This window comes from Erigeron canadensis, chromosome 8 (assembly GCF_010389155.1).
Source record: "Erigeron canadensis isolate Cc75 chromosome 8, C_canadensis_v1, whole genome shotgun sequence".
NCBI lineage: Eukaryota > Viridiplantae > Streptophyta > Magnoliopsida > Asterales > Asteraceae > Erigeron > Erigeron canadensis.
In genome coordinates, this window is record NC_057768.1 from 27928073 (window position 1) to 27953266 (window position 25194).

The following is a 25194-nucleotide window of genomic DNA, read 5'->3' on the forward strand; positions in this document are numbered from 1 at the left end:
CTCATTGTCGGATCTTGGCAATGCTAAGCTTTTGATGTCAGATTCATCAATATTGGACTTCACTTCACTCACGCACGTATTGTTACTTGTGCTTATAATAAGTTTATATGCATTCGACAGACAATGTTTACAGTGTTGGCATTCTTAAACACCAATGCTTATACATGTCAAGTTTATATTTAACTGTCAAGGTTTCTACCTACTGGATCTTCATCACTTATCAAGATATAACCTTTCAAATACCAAACTAAATCCTAATAAAATCAACCAGCAACATAAAGAAATAACATAAACACCATTTGTTTCAAAGATGCCGATGATATAAAAACAAAAACATATCAATGTTCAAGATCATTATCAAAACTCCAACCAAAACTAGATTCTTTTCAAACATAAAATAGTACTTGAAACAAACTTAGGCTAACATAACGATAATTCGCTTGCATCTGGTTACCCTTTTCAAGCCTTGACACGATTGTAAAACTTGAGCTTCTCATCGGCAGTCTGGAAACGACCATGCCCAAATTTGGAAGATGTATCAATGAACTTGAGCTTAATGTCCTCAAGAGCCAAACGGGATGTCTGAGCAAGCAATGACTGACGAAGAGTCACCACCCTCTTCTTTGGGCCAACACAACAACCCTTGATCAACAAGTAGTCATCCTTCACCACACCATAGTGAGGGAAACCACCCATTGGAGTTATATCCTTCTCAGTCCTGCAGAAATCGTTATAATACATCAGAATAAACATTAAGTAACAATCTTAAGACTAGAAGCGCCATTATTATCATTCTATTCAAGTACTAAGCTCACATATGTATCAAAACAAAAACAAGTGCCCGCCTCACCAAAAAATGAGAAATATAAAACCAAATGTAGTATTAGAGAGTAATATGAACCATAAAGTATGTGAAATTCCAAACCTGTCAAACTCAGTAAGGGCAGTGTGAGACTCCTGACCAGTCTTTCCAAGCTTGTAGATCTTCTTGTTCATTTCAGTTCGGTGATGGTATCCATTCTGACCAGCTCTGGCAACAGTGTAGGAAACTCTAGCAGGATGCCATGCTCCAATACAAGCAACCTTACGCAGACCCCTGTGAGTCTTACGGGGAAGACGAGTAACACCCCAACGTGTCACAACACCTTCATAACCCTTACCCTTGGTTACACCAATAATGTCAATCATTTCATCCTTCTGGAAAACAGCATCAATTGGAATCTGCTTCTCAAAGAAGCCATAAGCAAAGTCGACCTTCTGGGCAATTGATCCACCGTTCACCTGGATCTCCATAAGGTGCGCTTTCTTTTGTTTCAATCCCTTCATCTTCCTAATCTGTGCATAAAATAAGCTAGCTAGAATTAGATTAACCAGTATAATCTCAAAAATATATTTTTTGGACAACAAACTTGTATATTAAAAGCTAAAATAACATTAATAAGATAGGTATATATATTAGAAAAGGTAGCAAACATCAATGGATCACAATTCTTAAGATAATTATTAAAGTCTGCATTCACAAGAGGATAAATTTTTCATCTTTAAAGTTAAATGTAAACAAAGAGCAACTGACCTGATGTTTAAAATTGCAAAAACTGAGTTACAAAAGATTTAAAATCCAACTATTTACAAAATAAATATAAAAAAAAAACAGTAAACTATAATTAAAAGTTAAATGAATCACGACGTCAAACATTGTTAGATCTCACTATGCTTAGACACAAAAAATATAAGTCAATACAAGTCACAAATGATTCTGGATAAGTATTTATAAATGACTGAACTACTGACACCATCACATTGAATTTTTACCTGGGTGTGAGCCAAGACCCTGATAACTGTTCCGTACTTCTTCATTTTCTCCAATTGGGACTGGATATCCTTCTTGCCCTCTTCAGTTTCAAACTTCTTGGAATACTTGGCAAATGCCTTCTTCTTGGACTTGCACCAGTTCTTGTAGAACCTCCTCTTAATGTCTTCACTCAAATGTTGAGCCCAGACAGTGTTCAAAGATCGAAGACCACGTGGAGTCTTGACGTAAGCCACGACACCAACAACCACCATGGGAGGGGTCTCAATGATGGTAACTGCCTCACATGTCTCCTTCTTGTGAAGCTCTGTAGATCACAGGTAAACATTAGTTAATATATTAAAGCCAAAACGTTGAAGATTAAACATATCAAATAACTGGCTTACTAGATCCAGGCTTCTCGACTTCTCTGACAATGTGGGTCATCCCAGCCTTGTAACCCAAAAAAGCAGTAAGCTTGCAAGGCTTAGTTGGGTCATCCTTGGGGAAGGCCTTCACTGCAAAAGACATTCAAAAAGGCTAAGTAACTTTACACAATACAACTAAATCTTAATAATAATAATAAAAAAAAATACTATGCGACAAATATTGGTAACTTCACAAAGCACCTTTCGGGCACGTAACAACTTACAATCTTTTAAAAACTTTAGCGCATAATCACCACTCTAAAAACAAAATTTCACATCAACCTAATCACTATTCTAAAAACAACCTTTCACTGCAACAAATACCATTATTCTAAACCTTATATTAAAATATTGTATACCTCACACTGACATTCACATGTGACGAATTGGTCACTACTCACCACATAAACAAACCATTCGGCAAGTAACAAAATACACCTTTTATAAGTCCTTTTTAGCTGCACAGACAATACTTTGAAAAAAAGGTTGAATAATCGCATACAAACACAAGTTCAGAACAATGCAAACAAATTTACATCAAAACCATAATCAAAAATCAACAAATGCTTTAAAAAACCCAAAATGAGATTTTGGACCACTAGCTAATTATAATACAGTATATACATCAACTTAATTCTATCATTATCAGCCAAAACACAAATACATATAAAAAAAACATACATAACATTCATACAACCATAACAACAGCTTTTGCAAAACAAACCAAATATTAACAATCTAAACTACAACCAAAAATCAACACATACACATCATTTTCATTTTAGTTTCTCTAACACCCAATATATTTTTTGTGAATGAAGTCTATATTGTTGTGATATATATATATACACACACACACAATAATAATAATAATAATAATAAACCTACAAGCTGAAATACCACAAACACACAAAGCTATACAAGAAACTGATAATCACCAAATCTAATATATATATATATACAAAACAAATGATATAAAAATGTGTGTATAGATATAGAAATAGAAATAGATATAATACCTTTGCCTCTGTGGCGAGCAGCACGCTTTCTTGGAAGAAATCCAAGGGAACCATGTCTTGGGTGCTCAAACTTCCTGTGCGACATCTTTCTTTTTACCTTTTTTATAAAACAATTAACAAAAATAGTTAATCAAACAAACATGTTTTATATGAATACAGATCCTTAAAAACAGTCATTACTTTTAAGGTTTTAGAAAAATATACACAGATAAAGTGTGAAGATGAAAGAATGAGAGAAACCTGTGTTGAGTGGCTGCTGTGCGGCTGATGGTTATGACACACAGTGAATAACACAAACTAAAACCCTAGCGCTTTTTATTTATAGACCACATCGGTTATTTTTGCATAAAACTACCCTCGAGTATGTTGAATGTTAAAAACACCCCTAGTTTTTTTTCTTTCTTTCTTTTTTTTAAAAACAAAAAACAAAAAAAACCTTGCAGTTTTGTTGGGCTCATTGCTTGCTTAGGAAATGTTAGTGGGCTGAGTACAAATGTTGAAATCATACATATGAGGTCTTACTAGCCTGGTACTCACATAATCCGGTGGTGATCATGGCGGTGATGATGTAGTGATGGAGGCAACGTCAACTGGTGTAGATTATTGATGTAAATGTAATTGATATAAAAGGTTAATGAAGATATTTTAAAAGATAAATTATTGATAGTGTAATTTACGCATTATTGTTAAGGGGCCAAAAATAAAAAGAATTAATAAAGGTATTTTTGGTGTAAAAATGATTGAATTACTTAAATTTCTTAAAATATAATAAGTCACTTTGCTTTATAAAATGTTATAGATATATTTAGGGCGCGTTTGGTTCGCGAATTCTGGAGGAATTTGATGGAATTGTAATCTAATTCCATTCCTTATGCATGTTTGGTTGGCAATTTTCAAATGAATCAAATTCCACATAATGGAAAGATTCCTTCATTTAGAGGAATTCATATTCCTTAAGGGATGCTGATGGATTTTAATTCCATGACTCTCTTATCATCAAAAGACAATAATACCCATCTTTACCAAAACATTACACACACCCATCACACATTTTTTTTGTCTCTATCTTAATCTTTAACAATCATAGATAGTTGAAGCGATTTATTACACCTAGTTAGCCTCTATATACAACCACCACCACCACATGTAACCACTGTTTATTCCGGCAAGTACTCCGATTAGATTATTTGGGAGACGCCGTACGATACCATAGTGACTATGACGAGAAGCTAATGTCGAAAAGAGGTGGGAGTGGTATATACATACCAACAATAACTCCGGCGAGAAGCTACCGTCGACATGGTGCATGTCATCAACTGTTTAACATTGTCACGAGGTGGGTAAGATGGATACAAAGGGAAACTTACATATCTTGGACTATTGGGGTGTCGTGTAGCGGCAACGTAGCATGGCAGCCACCGACGACTTGTGATGGCCGGAAAAAAGAGAGAAGGGTTTGGGGCAATGGAGGGAGTAAAAGGGAAAGTGTATTTGAAGGAAAAACTCAAAAAAGAAAATGATCTGTATCTGTACTTATATAAAGAAAGGATAGAAAAGTCATTTTAATGAATATGTTAAAAAGGTGTCTTTTACATTTTGTCAACCAAACGCATTGATGGAATTTTATTCCATTCCATCATATTCCATTCCATTAAATTCCATTCCATCAAATTCCATTCTTTCGAAAAACATTCCGTAAACCAAACGCGACCTTATATGTTAGAGTCATAATGTGATATGATCACGCGATGTGGTGGTGTAATGACTCCGATGGTGGTGGTGATGACGGGTGGCGACACCAACCAGTATGGTTATTAATGTATGAGTAGTTAATGTAAAAGGGATAATGTAGTTATTTAAGAAATAACGATAGATGTTCTAAATCAAATTCATTAAGGGTATTATAGATATTTTAAGTAGATTTTATATGTCTTTTAAGTACAAATCTTTAAAATAATGAAAATGATGGGCATTTTAAGATTATCAACATCCAAAGACATATGACTATTATAATTATATGAATTTTAAAGGTGTCTTAATTAGTTAATTGTTTTAATTAGTACTCTCTAAATATTTTTAAAAGATATTTAGTTTTCGCTCCATATTGGAAGTTGTAAGCTTGGTCACTTGAGTGCACCATTTCATCGTTTCTAACACATTTACTCGGACCCTCGGTGAAAGTTTTGAAGTAATAACGAATAAAGAGAAATAGAGAATTGTGTCAACTAATTCACAAGGATGTTTATATATTAAACTAGCATGTTTATAGCTATACGCAGGATCACAAACACACCTAATATTCGCCAAACACTCGGTGAACCATTAGACAAATAGTTCATTTGCGTATGTTATTTAAGTTAGTGAACAAACATTGTTTATATTCTTCAAGTTTAACTAACGAAGATATGTTTCCTTCATTGAGTTATGTTTATGAGAATTCCATAAGTTGCTTGTTGATGCGGCTGGAAATTTCATTCATATGTATTCTTTTTCACTTTTTGTGTGTAACGTAATAAAATAATGAGTTACGTAAACAAACATAAACATAGTAATATAAATAAAAATGAGCATTATTTATACTTTGTCAATATATGATTGTAATGTTCATGTGTTTGTTAAATTAGATGGATGAACATGATCAAGCTCCGTGATTTTTTAGATTAAAACGAACTGACACAAACAAGCCTCATCTGTGTTTGTTCGACTACTATACTAAGATACAAATGACCTGCTAGGTCGATCGTGAGAACATAAACAACAACGAGACTCAATTTTTGCAAGCGGTGAATGAGAAACGTAAGATGTTAACAGTCTTGCCTCTATCCAGTAATAGAGAGACTGCTTCCATAAGCATTGGCAGTACCACATTTGTGGGGGGGGGGGGCGCAAATGCTCCCCTCAAAATTTAGATTTTTTCATGTATTTTTAAAAATTTCTTATAAGTTTTGAACATTTTGTCCCATTTTAATATTTATTTTTCATGAATTTTTTAGTTTTGTCCCCTTTAAGATTTATTTTTTATGGTACCACTGTCCATAAGAACCTCTGACCAAACAAGACAATAGCAGTAGAGGTGATGGTGTAAAGAGTTTAGTAACCATCATGACAACATATATTACTAAATTTTTATACTACTAAACTTCATAACAAAAATTAAGAATAATCTCAAGGGGTCGAGTATTAAGTGTGAGATAGAGATCATCTAAGTTGTTTTCAACTTATCAAATTCACATATTGACCATTGGATTAAAATCAATAGTTAAGATTTTTAACCTACTAATAAAGTTGGATATAACTTTATAGGATCTCAATCCTTAACGCTGCATTCTTGAGTTATTTTTTCAAAAGAAAAGAAAGGGAAAGATAAGAAATCTAACCTTTTTGCATTCTTGAGTTTTTCATCCAAAAGAAAATAAAGTGGAAGGAAAAGTTTAGGTTTTTTCATCAAAAAACTTTCAGGCCAAAAATGGCCTGATTTGGATGGAAAAGTGTGTGTATGATTGTCTCCTCACTCTCTACTCCTTCTTTGATCTTAATCATCGGGTTTTTTCATCCAAAAAGTTAGGGTTTGTTGATATGAGATGAGCTAACAGTGAAATGGGTCTGAAACTACCACCGCCGCCGCCGGCAGAGGTGATGGTGGTGGGTTTGTGAAAAAGATTAGAAATTAAAAAGGGTTTTGTGGATACTAGTGATTGTGTGTGTATAGATATATTGTTTTGTGTAATGGAGGTTTCTTTGGTTGAGAAAGCAGATGGTGGGGGATGAAGAAGAACAAGAGAGAGGCTGGGGAAGATGTGGATATTGGGGATGAAGTGCTCGACATGGCAGGTTATCATATTTAACTATTGTTTTCTTTTAATTTCCTTTCAATTCGAGAATGATTTTTTTTTATTTTAATTTTCTATCATTTCCTCTCTTATCCAATCTTTCCCTTTCGTTTATTTTAAAAGAAAACTCGAGAATACAGTGTAAGTGTATGTAGCTTCATTTTCGTTAAGAAATTACTTATGTAGGACATAGTTCGAGTGTAAAAGGTTGTCTTACTCCGTGCGACCTAAATCAACCAACTATTCTTTGGGCCTTGGTTTGATCTTAACTCAATATTCAGCCGGATCCTAACTGGGCCTAACTACTGACTTTCAAACGCGTTAAGAATGAACATGTGTTTTGTGTTACAGTAATTAATTAGCTAGCAAATCTTCTTTCAAACTTCAAATAAATCCAAAACAAAGTTTTTGGGATAAAACCATTTACCTTGAAAAATAAGTTTTTCGGTTTCATCTTAAGAACTACTATTCTAACACTGTTTTTACAAGTTAAAACTCGAATTATATTAAATTCATTATTTTTGTCTCTTACCAACTAAATTTTAAAAACTTGTAATAATGAATAATAAATCACGTATCTAACTAAATAAAATAGAAAAAGTTAAAATAAATTATTTTATATCATACCTTATCACTCAATTTTAACACCATCAACACCGACCACCATACAAAGCCAACGGCCTATGAAGGAGACTGTAGACCATTAATAACAAAATGATCTATTGCCACTTACATACAAACACAATTCTAGTGTTGTATACATATGAACGGTGAAAATGGGTAGATTCATCAATATTGATGGATTTTGAGTAAGGCTAATATGATAGGTTTAATTTTCTTATTATTATTTTTTATTTCAAATCAAATCAACAATAACAAAAAACAAGCAAAAAGTTCACATTGTAATCAAAGTTATTCTTCAATTCTCATATCCACCTACTAAAGAAGGATGAAATGGAATACTTATGGATTGAAATAGTTCATTACATTATGAATCTATTTTTATAAAAACTATGGGAAAATGATCCGTACTGTAAACTTTACCTAAGCTTAGGTAGTGTCACTTTAAAAAAAGTTACAAATAAAACCTTTAAATTTGATAAACATACATAGTCTCCCTGAATTTTACATAACCTCTCCTTGAATTTTACATAATCCCCCCTGTTTTACCTAATATAGGTACTACATACTTTACCTAACATTTCTCCAAAAACTATAGTCATTTTCTTTTACTACATAAGGACTTGTTTTTATTTTATTCCATCTTGAAAATGACATTACAAATATTAACCAACCAATTCACTTGATAATCAAACTTACTCTTCAATTCTCATATCAACCTACCAATATATATATATATATATATATATATATATATATATATAGAATGGAATATGAGGCTGTTAGGCACATAAGTTTGGTGAAAATCTTTACATACATTTTTTTAAACGATAAACATCATGGGAGGCCAAACATTTATTCAAAATATTAAAATATTGTTATGTGAGGGGTTTTTCACCCAAGTTGGATGCATAACAGCCCCAAACTCACTTTTCTCTCTCTATATATATCTATATCTATACTCTATATATAAATAAACTACCCATTCCCCCATTCAACTCTCTACCTTTGAATTGTCTAGTTTACCCTTCTAATTTATACTACCTTCACATCTCTTATCCCCGAAATTCCAAAATAACCCTTTAAGAAAATATCCATAATTACCTAGAAACCCCATTGTGAAAAAAAACTTCATTCAACTCTAAAATTATTGCTGAAAGTATTGCTATAGATAAGAAAAAAAACATCTTAATTGTCATATATTATATCACGAAACGATTAAACAATAATTACTTTTTTATAACTCACGAAATTAGTAACCAATTATGTCCTTTTTTATATTCGTATTATATTTTAATCTTTGATTATTATTATTATTATTATTATTTTGCGTTGGCCTCTTCCCCTACAATTGTATGTTTTATATAATTGGTTACTAGATTTTAAACTCGTATCAAATACACGGGTTTTACAACATTATCAATATAAGAATTAGTATATAATTTTGAAAGTCTTTTTGTTGTTATCAATAATTTAAGATTGAGTTCATATATCTTGTTTCAACTAAAGTCGATGTTTATTTAATAAGATAGGCTCTTTTTTTTTACGTATTTATAGTTATCTAGATTATTATTCATAGTTAAATATAAAATATTATAATTTATTCATGACATCATTAAAATTCAATTAAGAGAATTGAGAATTATGATTGGTTAATAAGTGGTTAGGTTAGTTGTCTTTTAGTATATATAAAAAATTTTCATGGTTAGTTTTTGCACTCCATTATTTCAATATTTTTTGCACCTAATCCGCGGTTTATTTTTAGAATGATAGATACGGTTAGATGTTGCATTGGCGCATCTCAGAAAAAAAACACTATAAACCGTTACGGCATCTAACGTGTTATAGACCGTTGCCGCTGCAACGCGCGGACACCATTCTAGTATAAATTAAAATATTATTGAGTGATTCATGTGTTAGTATTGTATTAGTTTAAATACATGTAAGTCAACTGCCACTTGACTTTAATAGTCTAATTTAACCTGAATCGTCATAACTAATGAAATAAGCAATAAGCATTGAAAATAATGGCTACAAATGATATTAGTATTAAAAAGAACGGCCCGTAAAAGAATATATCAGATTTTACTTTTAAATTTTCCATTAAATGTTTTCACTACACTTCTATCTCTAGTATCTCCCTTCAAATTACAGGTATTGTCTAAACCACACCATTGCTGGGCTCAAGCACAAAAGTTTAGTACAGGCATACAAATCACCAAGCTTTTGAATGACAGCTGATTAGAATACAGCAAAAAAGAAAATTTCATTAGATCACCCTGTGGTTTGCTGTTTTATTATTTTTTTACCTTGTCATTTTTTTTATTATTACTTTATCCTGTGGTGACATTTTGTTTCATTAAAAACCCTCACTTTAACAGCCATTAATTTGGATCCGTTAAGTCCCGCATGTACATTGCACATGAAAGTATTTTCAAGTCTTTTTACTATCTTCTCCCCCAAAACCCTTTTTCCTTTATCCAATTACAACACAAGTAAATTACAACACCCCAAATTCCAAATCTTAGTAACCAAAATTTCCAGTTCCATCCTCATATCTCTCTCTCACAAGAACAAACTCATTTCTCAAAACACAAATAAATTACAACACCCCAATTTCCAAATCAAGAAACGTGAAGGATCTCCACCACTCCCATCAATCTTTTGCATCATCCCAACGACCCCACCACCACCAGCATCACCCAACACCACCACCGCTTTATTAGCTCCGATCAGCAACCGTGAATCTCATATAGAAAAGAAAATGGCGTTCGTCTCCATGTTTTTATTGGTGGGTCTCGTTCAAACAGAAAAGAAATTAAAAAGAGGGTGACAAGTTGATGCATATTTTGGATTTATGTATCTAGATATTTACGTTCATATAGAAACCCTTTTTAATATGTCAACTTGCCTTTTCAAATGAATGTTGACCAACATCTTTTATCAATTTGCTGGGTCTCTTTTTAAACTAACCTTCATTTTCATGCTTCCCTTTATATTTATTCATATACACAAAATTCGAAAATAGAATATTTATATCTATTTTCAGAAAGATCTCTTCATCAGATCTATATACACATAAAATTAAATCTTAAAAAAGTGTTTGTTTTGTGTGTGTGTGTATGTGTATTGATTATGTTTGGAGAAGATTATTGAAGATGTATAAAGAAATACATATATATGTGTATATAAATGTATACTAGAAAGGAACCCGCGCGTTGCAGCGGTACTTTTTTAAAGTCGTGGATAAGTGTGACGGTACCGTGTGGTTGAATGAATATACAAATTAACTCATGGCTTTTATATAGTAGGGAACACACTAATATGAACAAACATGATTTTACCTATTAATGAGAATAAGAGCATACACTCGTACATAGATTAATACATGAAAAAAGAAATCATACTTTTACATATGTGGAAAGATTATTAAGATATAGAGTATTATATCCTTGCAAGCTTTAATATCTAGAACACAAAGAACAGTAGGCAGTGGTAATCATCAATATCAGCAAACTAATAAATACAACGCTAAGACAGTCAGATGAATAGAAAACACTACATTTTAAACCAGTTGCAAAGAATCTAGAAGATTCATATCGGTTAAATTGACACCGAAAATAATAAAAAAAATGAAGATATTTTACCAATAAAATCAGAACAATCTATTTTTCTCGGTAAATAACAAACAGGAAAGGGTCATTATTTTTGTATGGCAGAACACAAAAGGGTCATTGAATTAAGATGAGCGTATAATAAGTATGAATAACTCAAGGAGATTTCGTAACAATGTAAAGGGTTCATGTCCTGCTTACTACGTTCATTTTTTGGATTTGAGGTATTTATATGCATCACACGATGTCTACAAAAGAAATCTACATGAGTACAAAATCTTAAAAATGTGGATGCAAAAAATGTCAAGCTAGTTAAGAGGAAGACTTACTGCAATCAGTGTACCAACCAGTGGTTCATTGTGCAGATGGGGGCGCAAATGGGTTGGTGATGGGGGCGCAAATGAGGTACCAGTTATAGACAGTTACAGATAAGCATAACTCAACTCATTATTTAACTCATTTTGTTTATTAGAGACAATCAACCCATTAGAGATTAAATTTCATTGTACTAATGGTTTCACCTTTAATATTATTCAGCTCATACCGTCATATGGTCCAAGACAAATCTTATATTCAATACGGGTTACCTCTTATATTGAAATTGGTGTTAGATAAGCTTAAGGCATGTATGTTAGTGCATAAACTAACTAATATTGCAAGAATCAAAACGGGCGACATCACTCCACGGTATATTTAAAAAAAAGTACACTTAACACAAAATTTTGCTTACATATACTTGACTCCCAGACCAACTTCAACTTCAGAAAGATCATCAACAAAGCTCTCATCATAGTCCGAAGACGATTTGTCATTACTGTTATCTACATTAAACATCCTGAGGAACGGAGTTGAGTTCATAAGGAGATACTTTAATAGTTGTAAATAGCCAATACAACAATCTATAGTTGAGTCTTTCTTTGTCACTTTCTAGTAGAAAATGACCAAATACATTTTCAAGCGTTCAAAATCTTTACGAAAATCATTGGTACATTTTTAAGCCTCTAATCCTATATAAATAATAAAATAAATGTTACTGGTGATTGAGACTAAAAGGCACATAATATAAACATAAAGATGAGTTTCATACATAATATCTATAACTACATTATTGATAATATATAGATAACTACAAAACAAAACCCAAAAGAATAAAAATTTACTCAACTCAGTCAGAAAAAAACCCCCAAAAACCCCCAAACATACTGATTCGGTAATTCCCATTACATGAAACCCCCAATTATGGGGAAAAAAACTTATTAAAAAAATCTAGAAATAAAAATAAAAGAAAAAAATTAATAGAATTTTTATTGTCAATAAAAAAAATAGACTAAAAGAAAACAAATCACAAACCTGCTTCCGTTGATGATGCCGACGATGGTGATTGGTCTTTGATAAGGAGACCGACAAAAACCAACTTAGCGATGATGATAGATGTGGTGGTTGTGATAGCGGCTCGGCGCAGATGGTGGTAGACATGATGGCGGCGCGGCGGAAATGTTGAGGCAGCGGGTCTGATTTCGAGTGTGTCATGGAGGTGGTGATGACGGAGGAGGAAAGAGAGGGAAGAAAGAGTAAGGAGGGGGTTCGCCGGTAACTAAAGAGAGGGAGAGAAAAAGAAGAAGGCAGGGAGAGTAGAGTGAGGGGAATTTCATAAGGGTATTTTAGTCCAATTAGATAGATGGGTATATAAATATATATTAGAATGAGGGGTAATATAGACTTATCAGGTTCTTACTCCCTTAAAGCCAATTTGCTTTATCAGGGAGTATAGATAGATCTAAGGGTCGATTTCATTACGTGCCTCAAAATTTATAGTTATTGTTTTTTGGTATTTTTTTGTGATGATTTGGTTGTTAGTTTTGGGAAAGAAAAATAAGAAGATTTTTATGTATTGATTTGGTTGTTAGATCTTGGAAAGAGAACTAAAAAGAAGAAGACAATGTTTAGAGGTAAATTGACCAATATGCCCTCATGTGCAATGCACATGATCAGGTTAACGGAGCCACCCTAACGTTCGTTAAAGAGAGGGGTTTATAATGATACAAAAAGTCACCACAGGGTGAAGTAATAATAAAAAAAACGACAGGGTAAAAAAATGATAAAACAGCAAACCACAGGGTGATCTAATGAAATTTTCTCTAACAAAAAAGACATACATCTATGTAATCTACCTAAAACAACACTCTGATCGACTAATCGTGCATTGTAAATATATTAAAAACATACATTCCATATGTATAATCTAGCAAACCAAGGCTCCTACGCGACGAAATCTTGCTTTTGATCACATGCACAAACCCCGGCGCAACGCGCGGGTATTTTCACTAGTATATATATATATATATATGATACGAAGTAAGAGTTTTAAAGTTACAAAAAAAAGAAGATATCCACGCGTTGCGGTTGTTATGGAGGTGGCGACGGTGGTGGTGATGTAATGGCGGCGGCGGTGGTGGCGGTGACGGGTGATGGTGGCGAATGGCGGTAACGGCGGTGGCGACGGCGGAGATTGGTGGTGGTCGCGGCAAAAATTGGTGGTGATTATATGTCCGCATAATGCAGTGGTGTAATGAAAATGGCGGTAGTGGCAGTGGTGGTGGTGACTATTGGCGGTGGTGACGGGTGGCGGTGGCAACAAGAAATCGAGAATAGTGTAAGTTATTAATATGGTGTATATTATTGAATGTTAAAAGGTAAAAGTTAGAAAAGTAGATTTTTTTATAATATTTTTAAAGTAAGTTATGTATGGCAATGACAAGTTAACATTGGTAGGTCAAGCTTAGAATTGGTCTATAAATTTGTTTAACAGATTACTTGAATTTGAAGCTAAGAATACAAATGAGTGAATGACAAATGTATTCTACACAAATCCATAAGTATTTACAAGTACTGGTAATGGAAATGAAAAACCGAATAGTGAAATTTAACAAATAAATTAGAGGGAATGATGAGCTCTAATTTATTTGTCAAAAACCATAATGAATGCTCATATCACAAGACTGACCATATTCAAATTTGACAAAAGTAGTTCTGAGTTTCTGACTTATACTCTATGTAATCAGAATTCAGTTTAACTTCAACACACCAAAAGCTTGGTTAACATATGAATATGAAACCCAACAAAATCACAGCTCAATATCAGCTGAAGGACCCAAGAACAAGTAGCTTATTCTGAAAGAAAAATATTAAATTATACGAAATTACTAAACTTTATGTTCTCCCTGGGATTACAGACAGATTCATCTATTTCTTGAAGTCTATCCCTCACAACCCACAAAAATTACCCAAATTTAAAAGAATCAATGAAAAGATTTAAAAACAAAAAAAAAAAGAGAAAAAAAGACTTTGCAAAATCAATCTTCAAATGTATCAGGTCCCAACCCCTTTTTTTTTTTATCTACACACATTCACTGATAAATATTTCAAGAATCTGTCCTGTAACATAGCGTGCCTCTCTATTCTTCATTTCTGTATAATCATCCTCTTTAGTCACAGTCCAACCCGCAAACTTCTAACACAATTCCACCTCTGTCTAAGAACGGGTTGATACGCACCCATAAAAGTGACAAGATTGAGGCCAAGAGGATCGACCACACAATGAGGATAGTTGGAACGTTGCTTTGTTTTCCCATCATACCTTTGAGGAAAGGGTAAAGATGTAAGATCACCCATATTGCAAAGAACAATCGACCGAAAAGTGGGCCCCATGTTTCGTAACCATTGCTAATGGCATCTGAAATGCCTACAACTACACCGATAATGTTGAAGATCAAGAGGGTCAATGGAGGGATCAAGATGGTGGTCCATTTGAAAAGATAGAGTTCCGAAAATTCTCCATCGTCTCCTCCTTTTGATGTAACCGTGAAGTTTGTGTTGACTCCGGCTAACACTTTTAGGAGACCTTGGAAAAGGGCGAAAAGATGAGCTGAGACACCACCTATAACCCAAAACTGCTCGTTTCTCCACAAGTCATCTATGCCAACCTTTCCCCATTGGATTTCTAAAATACTTGTTACGGCAATGGACAAAAACATGAGCATGAAGAGGATGCTAGCATAATTGCTTATCTGCAAATGATACAAGAATCCCATGAGCATAAGAGCACAAATTAGGGGTTCTGTTCCTAAATTAGATGTGGCCATTTTGATCCATTTACTTATGGATGGGCTGATTTGGCTTGTGGATAATCTCCAAGGTGTAAACAAAAAAAGTTGGCGTATAAGAAAAAATATACAGTATTAAGATAAATTTTTTGGGTCAACCCAACATGTGTCAGCCCCTACCCAAATATACCTGTTTCCGAACCCACCCATTTTGCCACCTCTAAGTTACATAATTGATTAGTTAATAAGCTTAAGCCTTAAGGACATATCCCAATGAAAACTTGGTCATTGGACTTTGAGGATCATTACTAAAACCAGTAAACTACTCAACTCTATTAAGCCGGATGATAAGAAAAAGACCCAAAAAATTATCCAAATTTGGATAAATTTTATAATGAATTACTGAAATTGGATAAATTTTTAGAATTTAACAATTTATAGTGACTATAAAAATGTTACTCATAAATGCAAAAGTTCTTACCTCGGGAACAATAAACTTCCCAGTGAGTAGACACACGGCTGGAAGAGTACAATATGCAACCAATGGAACTGATGTCAACGGGTAGACGACAGAATTTATATATGAAAACCTTTCCAATGGCTTCAACCCACATCCATAACCATACCAGATTGGACAATGTCGACTCAACAAGATTTCAACAGACCCGAGGGCCCACCTAAGAACTTGGTGAAGACGGTCTGAAAGATTAATGGGAGCTGAACCCTTAAAAGCGGGCCTCTTTGGAATGCAATACACGGACCTCCAACCGTGACAATGCATTTTAAATCCTGTTAAAATATCCTCAGTGACCGAACCATAAATCCAGCCAACCTATTACACAGATAACAATTAGTAAAAATGTTAAATGACATTTATTTTACATAAACCGGAACCACAAAATGAAAATGAGTAACACAAATGAATCACAAACAGATTTTTCACATACCTCTTTTCCCCATTCAGTTTTATCTTCATAACCACAGCTTATCACATGGATGGCTTCTTTCAAGAGTGAAGCAGAGGTTGCTCCAGGGGGAACACCGCCATCTTCCAAAAGTGTTGAAGCGATGAAAACTGGAGACTGGCCAAACTTTTTCTCAAACTTGATTTGAGGCATGAGTGATGACTTCTCACTATCTATTCCTGCAAAGATTATTCGTTTCAGGGCCATCTCAAATTTTTTATTTTTACGTGACAATAAAGAAGAGATCACATGGCTGTCAAAATCGGCTAAATGGACAATGAATCAAAACAAGTGATTTAGTACGAGTCAGAAGTGGACCATTTATGTCCAAATTACTTTATAAGTAATTAGTGTGATAGATATGATAACAAAAAAACCCATAACCAAAATATAACCCATACATTCCCATGGTCTAAAGATGTAAATATTTTAAAATCTTTAAACACATCACTTACCTTCTATTCCCTCTTCAATATTCTCCAATGCATGTATTTGTGTCTGTGCATCCTTGTTCTTCTTGCTCTTCTTTGACGACTTCTCCTTTGACTTTCCCTTGCCTTTCTTCTTTCTCGAAGACAAACAACAACAAAACCATTTGGGCAAGCAATTGCATGTTTTCCCAGGGGCTTTCTTCTTGGTTGGAGCATCATATCCATACAATGCTTGTCTCCTAAACACGCACCCAGTTCCAACGTATATCGGCCCTTGAATTCCATCAAGCCCTTTCATATTAATCTAGATATAAAGCAGAAATTAGAATGCATCAAGAAGGTTACAACATAGATTGAATAGAAAGTCAAAGGGATACATACATCGAAGAACACCACATTGCGATTTGAGTATCTATCATGACGATCAATACCATCAAATCTTTGAGGAAATTGAACATAACAAATTTTCTTTCCAGATGTAGGGTCCATCATGAAGCACATAGCTTCTCGCAGTGCTTTACTGTTGTTTATGTAGTGATCACAATCGACATTGAGCATATAAGGTGCGTTTGAAATAACAGCTGAAACTCGAATCTACACAAAAACAGAAAATTTAGAAACAGCCCATGAAATATGTATACTAACTGAACTTAAAAAAGATGGCTAAATTAGCAGTAGGTGGGCAACTGGTAATTTTGGTATTAATTGAAACGGTCAAATTGGGCCGAACACTTGTGGTTCAGCTTCTTGGAAAATCTTCTAAATTATTTATGTTAAAATAAGACACCAAAATATATATTACTAGATTATAACAAAGCGTTTGGGTAACTCTCGACCCATTTCTTTTTAGTTACTTTTAGTTTATTCCTTTAACGCCTCTGAAATTAAAGCATAACACGAATCAACGTATTCAAACGTCAATGGGTCAAAATTGCCAGTCTGCCTTCTCTGTTTAAACTAAAAAAATCAAGAAATTTATACCAAGGCATTCATGGCACCAGCTTTTTTGTGGTGATCAAATCCAGGCCTCTTTTCTCGAGAAACATAAACAAGACGTGGTAACTCATTTCCTTCTATGTCATGGACACCATTGTTCCCAAGGAAAACCTATTTAGAAACAACCCATATTAGCATAAGGCCATTAACTTGTATTTAATCATTCTCATATAAATAATCAAAAAAATTCTGCACACCTGAATCATTCCAGGATGATCCCTAACGTCATTTCCTGGCCAAGGAGTACCATCCTGCATCGTCCATCCCTCTTCTGGAACCTTTTGTGCCATGGTCACAAGCCCATTTATTCTAACCTTAAAGTCTTCGTACTCCCTCTGCATTTCAAATAGTTCATAACAAGTATATGTCAATCACTAAAGCAAAGAGAAAGGCCAAAACTGTTAAGTTTTTTAACTTGTATTTGACTTGCTGTTGCAAATATGTGAAAAGCTATAAATGCTTCAATATCATATTTTTGCAGGAAAGATTTTATTTTTCAAAAAAAATCCAAGTACAATGGATGAAAAATTAATCATTCAAAGATGAATAGGTTAACCTCAAAAGTAAAAATGTTCTTACCTTCATAGCACGGCGTTCCCGAACAAATGACGGGTGTACTTTATCTTTAAGATAATCGACCTTTTCTGAAAAATACCACTCAGGAGCACGTGGTTCAATGTTAAACTTTTTGCAAAATGGAACCCACTTTCTTGCAAATTCAGATGTTTCTGATAGAGCTTCGAATGTAAGCATGGCAGCACCATCATCAGAGACATAGCAAGCAACTTTATCCACGGGATAATCAACCGCAAGAATAGATAACACCGTATTGGCGGTAATTAGTGGGGGCTCTTTCAATGGATCCACCGTACTCACATAGACATCTATAGGTGCCAATTCAGAAGGCTTCCCCTCTTTCTCATACCTATTACAAAGTTATTTTTTATTAATACACAGAAACTCGGTGATAAAGTAGATGTGCCAAATTGGACAGGATTGAGTAACAGGTCAATACGATGACCAGACCACAAGCACCTGTCTTTGTTTTCTCAAAATTACTAAAGATTAATGCTTTAAGCATTTTCATATACTTATTGAGTGAGTTTTTACCCCTTTAATCCATTTCCAATTTAAGCAAGTTTTAAAAGTTCTTGGATCGACCCGTTAGAGGCAAAATAAAAACCAAAATAAGCTTGTTTACCAATTTAGCCTCTGAAATAAAATTAAATAGGATAGGGAACTACCCACCTGAGTGACAATCGATCAAGGTAAGTTTCACGCTCAATTGGAAACCATTTTGGGAATTGGTCAAAAATCCATGATACAGCAAACCATATCTCACATATAACTGATATGAGCCACAAGGCGTATGCATCGTTAACAGGGTGCAAAATTCTATAGTGAAAGAAGAGTCCGAGAATCGCCATACGAATCAATATGACCATACGATATGGATTTATCTTGCTTGAAGATATAGGTAACTTTCTTGAAAGTGGTTGCCTTCCCTCATCCATCCTATATACATACATAAGAGATAATTAAAAAAACTAATAAAACCAATCTAAAGTAAGCATTAAGAGGATCCAATCTAACATTACTCAGGTTTAAAACAACCAGCATTAATTATGATCAAATAAGACAAAAGGTATTTAAAGGATGCTCCTACTTGGGCATATCAGGATCATCAACTTCTCCATCATCATGACCACCACCGCCACCATCATGCTTTACCATTTGGAGTTTATCATTTTGCCTTTTCCTCCATTCTTCCATTCTATCTTTCCACGCAACTGTTCCATACCCATAAACTGCCAAATCTTTCTTAGGATCCATGGGGCGAGGTGGCACTACAATATATAAACCAGCAATAAACACGTGAAAACTAATCCAAGAAAATTTTAACAATTAAAATTTTAAACTTTGACCCGAACCAAATACTCACAAGAAACCGATGAAGCGGTATCAGAAAATGGCATAGGATGAACACGCTTTGCACGGTTCATAAATGGGGGAATGATCAAAGCATGCTTGTCAGCTGAGATCCCATCATCCTATAATAAACAAAAATGATCACATTAACTAACCAAATATATTCACAAATATTGATTAGACCAATGGTTTTGTGACAGTTGTTGTAGCTAATGAGCGAACACCGTTGTGTTCTGAAACTGACTATTTGATATGGATTAATCACACTCAGATGATAAAGTGTAACAAAATGTGTTGCGGGGATAATGCATGAATATGCTTATTCTTTTTAGAGAAATGATAATCGATCAATTGTTTAAAAATTTGACAAATTCAGATAATCAAAATCCATTTAAGTCAAAACACTGAATCGTAATTATCTAAAATCTTTAGCATCCAAGTTCAACAATATTATGACTCTGCTATTGACATAGAAAGAATTAGAATTAAAAAGAATGTCAGTGTAGTACTACCTCTTGGCCATAAGTAAGAAGGGGGATATCAGGATTAAGAGTGGCACCATCCACCTCCGAAGGGGTAGCAAATCCCGAAGCATTAGATGGACCACGACCGATCATAAGACCAGCCTCAGAGCCACCATGGTGATCTCTCCTCGAATAGTTTGCAAGATCAAACTCATTGTCCAAATCATCGAATCCCTCCTCATCTTCATCACCATCAACTCTTGGACTCCCTAAACCATGATCCAAACTTATTAATTACACAAATCACTCAACTTTTTGCCCAAAAGAAAAGATCTTTAACTAACCTTTAATGCGTTTGTATCGAGTTTTGCATTGAGGGCAAGATTGATTACCCTCTCTTCTTTCATATTCATAACAAGGTCTACAAATAGGGAAAGCACATTCATTGCAAGCAACAAATGGCTCACCATCAACTGTTATCTCAATCTCATCTCCACAAATCTGACAAATCTGCCCACTTAATTCTTTCACGGAAGTCACCTATCATTACACAATCATTAAAAATTATATTAAAAAATTAACTTTAGATCAAGAAATAAACTCCCAAAATCCCAACTAAAGTCAACTAGCCCATAGATCCCAATAAAGCAATAAACTTTATTCAACAATCCAATACATAAATACAAACAATTACAAAATTATGCAAAAGTAAGCTAATAAACCATCAAATCTCACCAAATTATGTAATACATCACTCAAATCTAACAAATGGACAGTAATTCTTATTCAAAATGATAAAGTCTTGAACTTTATCAACCCACCGACAGTAATAAATCAAGCAATTATAAATTATTAAGCTACACAAAATGCAAATCAAGAATCTTTAAACATATATACATACATATACATATAATTCAAGATTTGGGAAAATAATGAATGAAACGAAACAGAATTTGAAACCCAGATCAGAAAAACGAAACTTACTCTGCCAACTTCATCAGCATTGATAAGAACAAATTCATTTCTATTATGTGAACCAGCAACAAGTCTTCCCTTTGTATCCATTTTTATTCAAATGAATACACAGAAACACACACTAACTTCACTTAAGTTAACACATAAAAAGACTTGTTGAAACACACAATTAGGAAAAACCCACTTCACAAAATAAGTTTCTTCAATAGCCCATCAAAAAAGTTGAGAGCTTTTTTTCTTATCTCTCACCCTCTCTCTCTATTTCTAATTTTCTATATCTATATATCTTTACACTTGTGTGTATGTATGTGTGTTGTGAGAGTGTGTTTTTATTTCTATGTTTCTCTCACTTTCTTATCAAACACAAATAAACCAAACCCACATTTTATTATTACCGAATGAAAATGAAATGTAAACAGCTAATTATTTTTATTTAAATAGATAAAGATTTTTTTAAATAAAAAAAATTAAACACAAAAAGATTTGATTTTTTAAAAGAAATAATTCATGATGGATACTTTTCTTGATTGAGAAAACAGAACCCAGTTGGGTTTTACAAAAATTATATATATAAGTTATATATATTGTAGAGAGAGAAAATGTGTTGGGTTTTAGAGAGAGAAACAAAAAGGGGGTTGAAAGTTCAACGCGTAATATTGAAGGGACACATACATATACATACAGATCTCTATCTCTCTATATATTTGATGAGAGAGAGTGATACTTAGAGAGAGAAAGTAAACAAGTATGAGTTGTAAATGTTGATGAAAGTGGGGCCCAGATGAGGAAGTAAGTGGTGGTGGGAAGGATGGGACCCACCATGTACGGTGGGGTTTTAAGGGGTATAATAGTAAATTTGCGTAAAATCTAAGAACACTTTTGGGATAAGTGACTGTCGGTGGGGTTTATATTAAAACAAAATGGTGAGTGTTTTTTGGTTTTTTTGATAATTAGGAAATGTTGAAGTGGCCTTCGGTGGTTTTCCGGCAGACGGTAGTGGCGAGGATGTGTCGGTGATAGTGGTGGTGGGGTTTTTAGTTTTTACTTTTGGGGCATGGATTTAATGTGGGTAGAGGGGGTCAAAAGAGAGAGAGGGTTTTTGTATACACACACGGATGTTTAGAGATAAGAATTTGTAATTGTAATTATTACCATTACCAGTTATCAAATATAGTGTTTTTAAATTTAAATATGATTTTCGATTAAAAATCTCGTGTTGCGATCCAGGGATGTTTGTGATTGAGTTTTGAATTGATTATCTGATTATTGCATTTGTATAATGCAAATAATTGATAAATGTGTTTGGCAAAATAAGTGATTATCTGCGTTTAATTAGAAAGAAAACGCAGGGACATGCTTTTTCAAAACGTAGTTTTAAACGCATAATCTATTCTAGAAACGCAAACACAAATACCCCCTCAATGCTGAAAGGTCTAACATATATTGTTTAAACCGGATCCACGTTAAAAAGTTTTCTCGAAACAAAAATGCATATTTCGAATTTTCGATGGAAAAAAACCCTTACTTATTCAAACCATACAAATGAAATATATAAATTATTTGAATGCATTTACATATATATATTACAAAGAAGTGATTAAGTGATAACTAAAATATTGGTGAGAATCACTAAACACCATCAAAGGCTTTAAAATTAAGGGTTATGCTCGTAACGTATTCAACCAACACCATCTCTTAGATCGTCACACATCAAATCCATATCATTCTCATATGCGTTCAGTGACAACTCTTTTAGAACGGATAAGGGCAACGCCAATACCGTATTCATACGTTTTCAACATGTAACTCATACGATTTTTTTGGAATGAGTTTTTGTTAAGAGAAAAATAAAAAATATCAAAAAATGAAAAATAGAAATTAAAAAACACATCAAAAAGGCAAAAAATGAGAGAGAAAATAGTGGTTCTCATGGTTATCTCTCATGTTTTTGTTGTCACATTAACCTTACCCTATATTTCATTATGAAAAAAGTATAATTCATTTATATAGAAAGTATTATTTTTTATGTATATAATAAAATATTAGTGACAACTCTTAAGAGTTATTTTTCAAATTTTTTACATAATATATAATAAAATGTGACTAATCTAATTTATTCTTCTAAAAAATATCTTAACAAAACATCATGACACTTAATATAATCAAATAGTGGAACTTAATAAAATATTAGTGACAATCCTTAGGAGTTATTCTTCAAATTTTTTACAAAATATATAATAAAATATGACTAATTTAATTTATTCTTCTAAAATTCATTTGAACAAAATATCATGACACTTGATATAATCAAATAATGAAACTAAAAGAATAAATTAATAGATTACGTGAAATGAGAGCACTAAAAAGTTTATAGAGAAATGAGTTAAAATTATCTATCATAATCTACATATCAACATTATTTTATTTTTTTATTGAGCAAATCAAAATTACTCAATGCACATCATGAAAGAGAAAAATCATCTACTTGAAATAGAACTTATCCTAACTTTATATTTCATATATGGGACTTCACTTTTCAATTATCAAAATCACTAGATACTTTATCCTAACTATTTGAACTGGAAATCATTAGTTATAAATTTTTTCTTAAACGGTCAAAGTCTGACTACTTAAGGTAATGTAATGGTAAATAAAACAACCCCATACACTCGTAAATATAGACAAAATCCAGTTTTTGAAACATACATATAGCCTGATTATCAACAAAACCTCACAAATTCCTAAAATTTGAGCCAAAATTTAAACTTCTAATTTTATGAATAAACTAGTTTTGTCTCCGGGTGTTGCCCCGGGAGACGTAACGTGTTTTGTTTGTGACCCGCGCATTACCTTGGGAAACATTTCGTTTATTATATATGACAACATGTAAAATTTGATATCGACCTCTTTAACATTTTTTTATCGTAATATCCTCGTACGTACTTGTAATTTTGGAATTGATCGAACCGTTTTAAACAATTAAACAAATATATATTAGGACGGCGTTAATAAAATAATATTTACTCGTCTTTGAATTCATCAAAACAAATGACACACAAACGTATAAATCATAAAATTATACAAATCATAACTAAAATATTTTGATTTGATTAAGTTTTGAATAAAATTTATAACAAAACATATATAAAATGAACACATCGCAACGAATTTTTTAAAATTTAACAAATATTACATTTCAAAAAAACTAAATTTATTGTGTTTTGGTATAATTTTTGAAAAAAACCGTAAGATTTTTGTTCTTTATTTGTTGTACATGATATTTATATAGCGATGTCTGTGATTTAATATGGGGAAGGGAAAGAAAAAAATTGTTTTGGAAAATAAAAAGGGGGCGGGATTCGAACCCGCTAGAAACGTGTCAAAGGCAGCGCGTTGTACCAGCTCAATCACCTGAATTTTTGTTAAATAAATCGTTATATTTTATTAATATACGATTTAAATTTCTAATAAAAAAAAGATGCACGCACTCCCGTACTTCCGTTTTTATTACTATTAGTAATAGTAATGTAAATATCTTACCATTCTATCTATAAACCATTGACAATTTGGCATTCATGGTTTTTATTACATTACAATATCATTAAGGATGATGGATATCAATACTATTGTTCACGTGGTACTCTTCTATTCTATTGGTTGATCTTACATTTGGCATCATTATTTTTTATTTTTTTTTTAACAGCAGTAGTAATCGACTTAACGACATTGCCTCTTCATCGTCCGTAGAGATTGATCACGTCACCAGCACAGTCAATCCGAGGGCATGGCTGGCAATGGAAGTTTCACTACCGTTTTGGAGGAACCAGCTAAATGCTAGAGAAAACTTTCATGCCCCACCTTATTGGCAAGTGCTTCCAATATACATTTCAAAGGTACCAACATTTTGTTGAACGACATAGGGGACATTAAATATCCAGTTGGGCTAAATTCAAGGACTCTCGCATCATTATTATGATTTGGTTATATTGCATCTCGTTTTGTTTTTTTCTTTCGGCTTTTTTTGGTTCAT

At 33.2% G+C, this 25194-nt stretch overlaps 2 protein-coding genes across 2 annotated transcripts; both read right to left on the bottom strand.

Annotated features, from left to right (window-relative positions):
* Positions 1-298: 298 nt before the first annotated feature.
* On the bottom strand, positions 299-3557 carry LOC122611286 (60S ribosomal protein L3-1). The gene is made up of 6 exons (XM_043784288.1): positions 3477-3557; positions 3237-3333; positions 2197-2307; positions 1813-2117; positions 926-1335; positions 299-718 (listed from the first exon to the last, which is right to left on the bottom strand). The coding sequence occupies exons 2-6, from the start codon at positions 3319-3321 to the stop codon at positions 460-462; spliced, it is 1170 nt and encodes a 389-aa protein (XP_043640223.1). The 5' UTR covers positions 3322-3333; positions 3477-3557; the 3' UTR covers positions 299-459.
* A 10910-nt stretch (positions 3558-14467) lies between these two features.
* LOC122611142 (cellulose synthase A catalytic subunit 5 [UDP-forming]-like) lies at positions 14468-21537 on the bottom strand. Its single transcript, XM_043784117.1, has 14 exons — positions 21174-21537; positions 20534-20729; positions 20238-20458; positions 19739-19847; positions 19463-19643; positions 19045-19311; positions 18376-18721; positions 17994-18131; positions 17782-17907; positions 17182-17394; positions 16825-17104; positions 16352-16548; positions 15886-16236; positions 14468-15368 (listed from the first exon to the last, which is right to left on the bottom strand). Exons 1-14 carry the CDS (start codon positions 21252-21254, stop codon positions 14787-14789), a joined length of 3288 nt encoding a protein of 1095 aa, XP_043640052.1. The 5' UTR covers positions 21255-21537; the 3' UTR covers positions 14468-14786.
* Positions 21538-25194: the final 3657 nt, after the last annotated feature.

Bases quoted from the DNA above. Each gene is read 5' to 3' on its own strand.
- LOC122611286 (XM_043784288.1), bottom strand. From the start codon at position 3,321: ATGTCGCACAGGAAGTTTGAGCACCCAAGACATGGTTCCCTTGGATTT. The intron at 1,336-1,812 runs GTAAAAATTCAA...TTTTATGCACAG, and splicing joins GGGTCTTGGCTCACACCCAG to ATTAGGAAGATGAAGGGATT. The intron at 719-925 runs GTTTGGAATTTC...CGATTTCTGCAG, and splicing joins GCCCTTACTGAGTTTGACAG to GACTGAGAAGGATATAACTC.
- LOC122611142 (XM_043784117.1), bottom strand. From the start codon at position 21,254: ATGGATACAAAGGGAAGACTTGTTGCTGGTTCACATAATAGAAATGAA. The intron at 19,644-19,738 runs GTGAGTATTTGG...TATATATTGTAG, and splicing joins TACCGCTTCATCGGTTTCTT to TGCCACCTCGCCCCATGGAT. The intron at 16,549-16,824 runs GTAAGTGATGTG...TAATCTTTGCAG, and splicing joins TATTGAAGAGGGAATAGAAG to GAATAGATAGTGAGAAGTCA.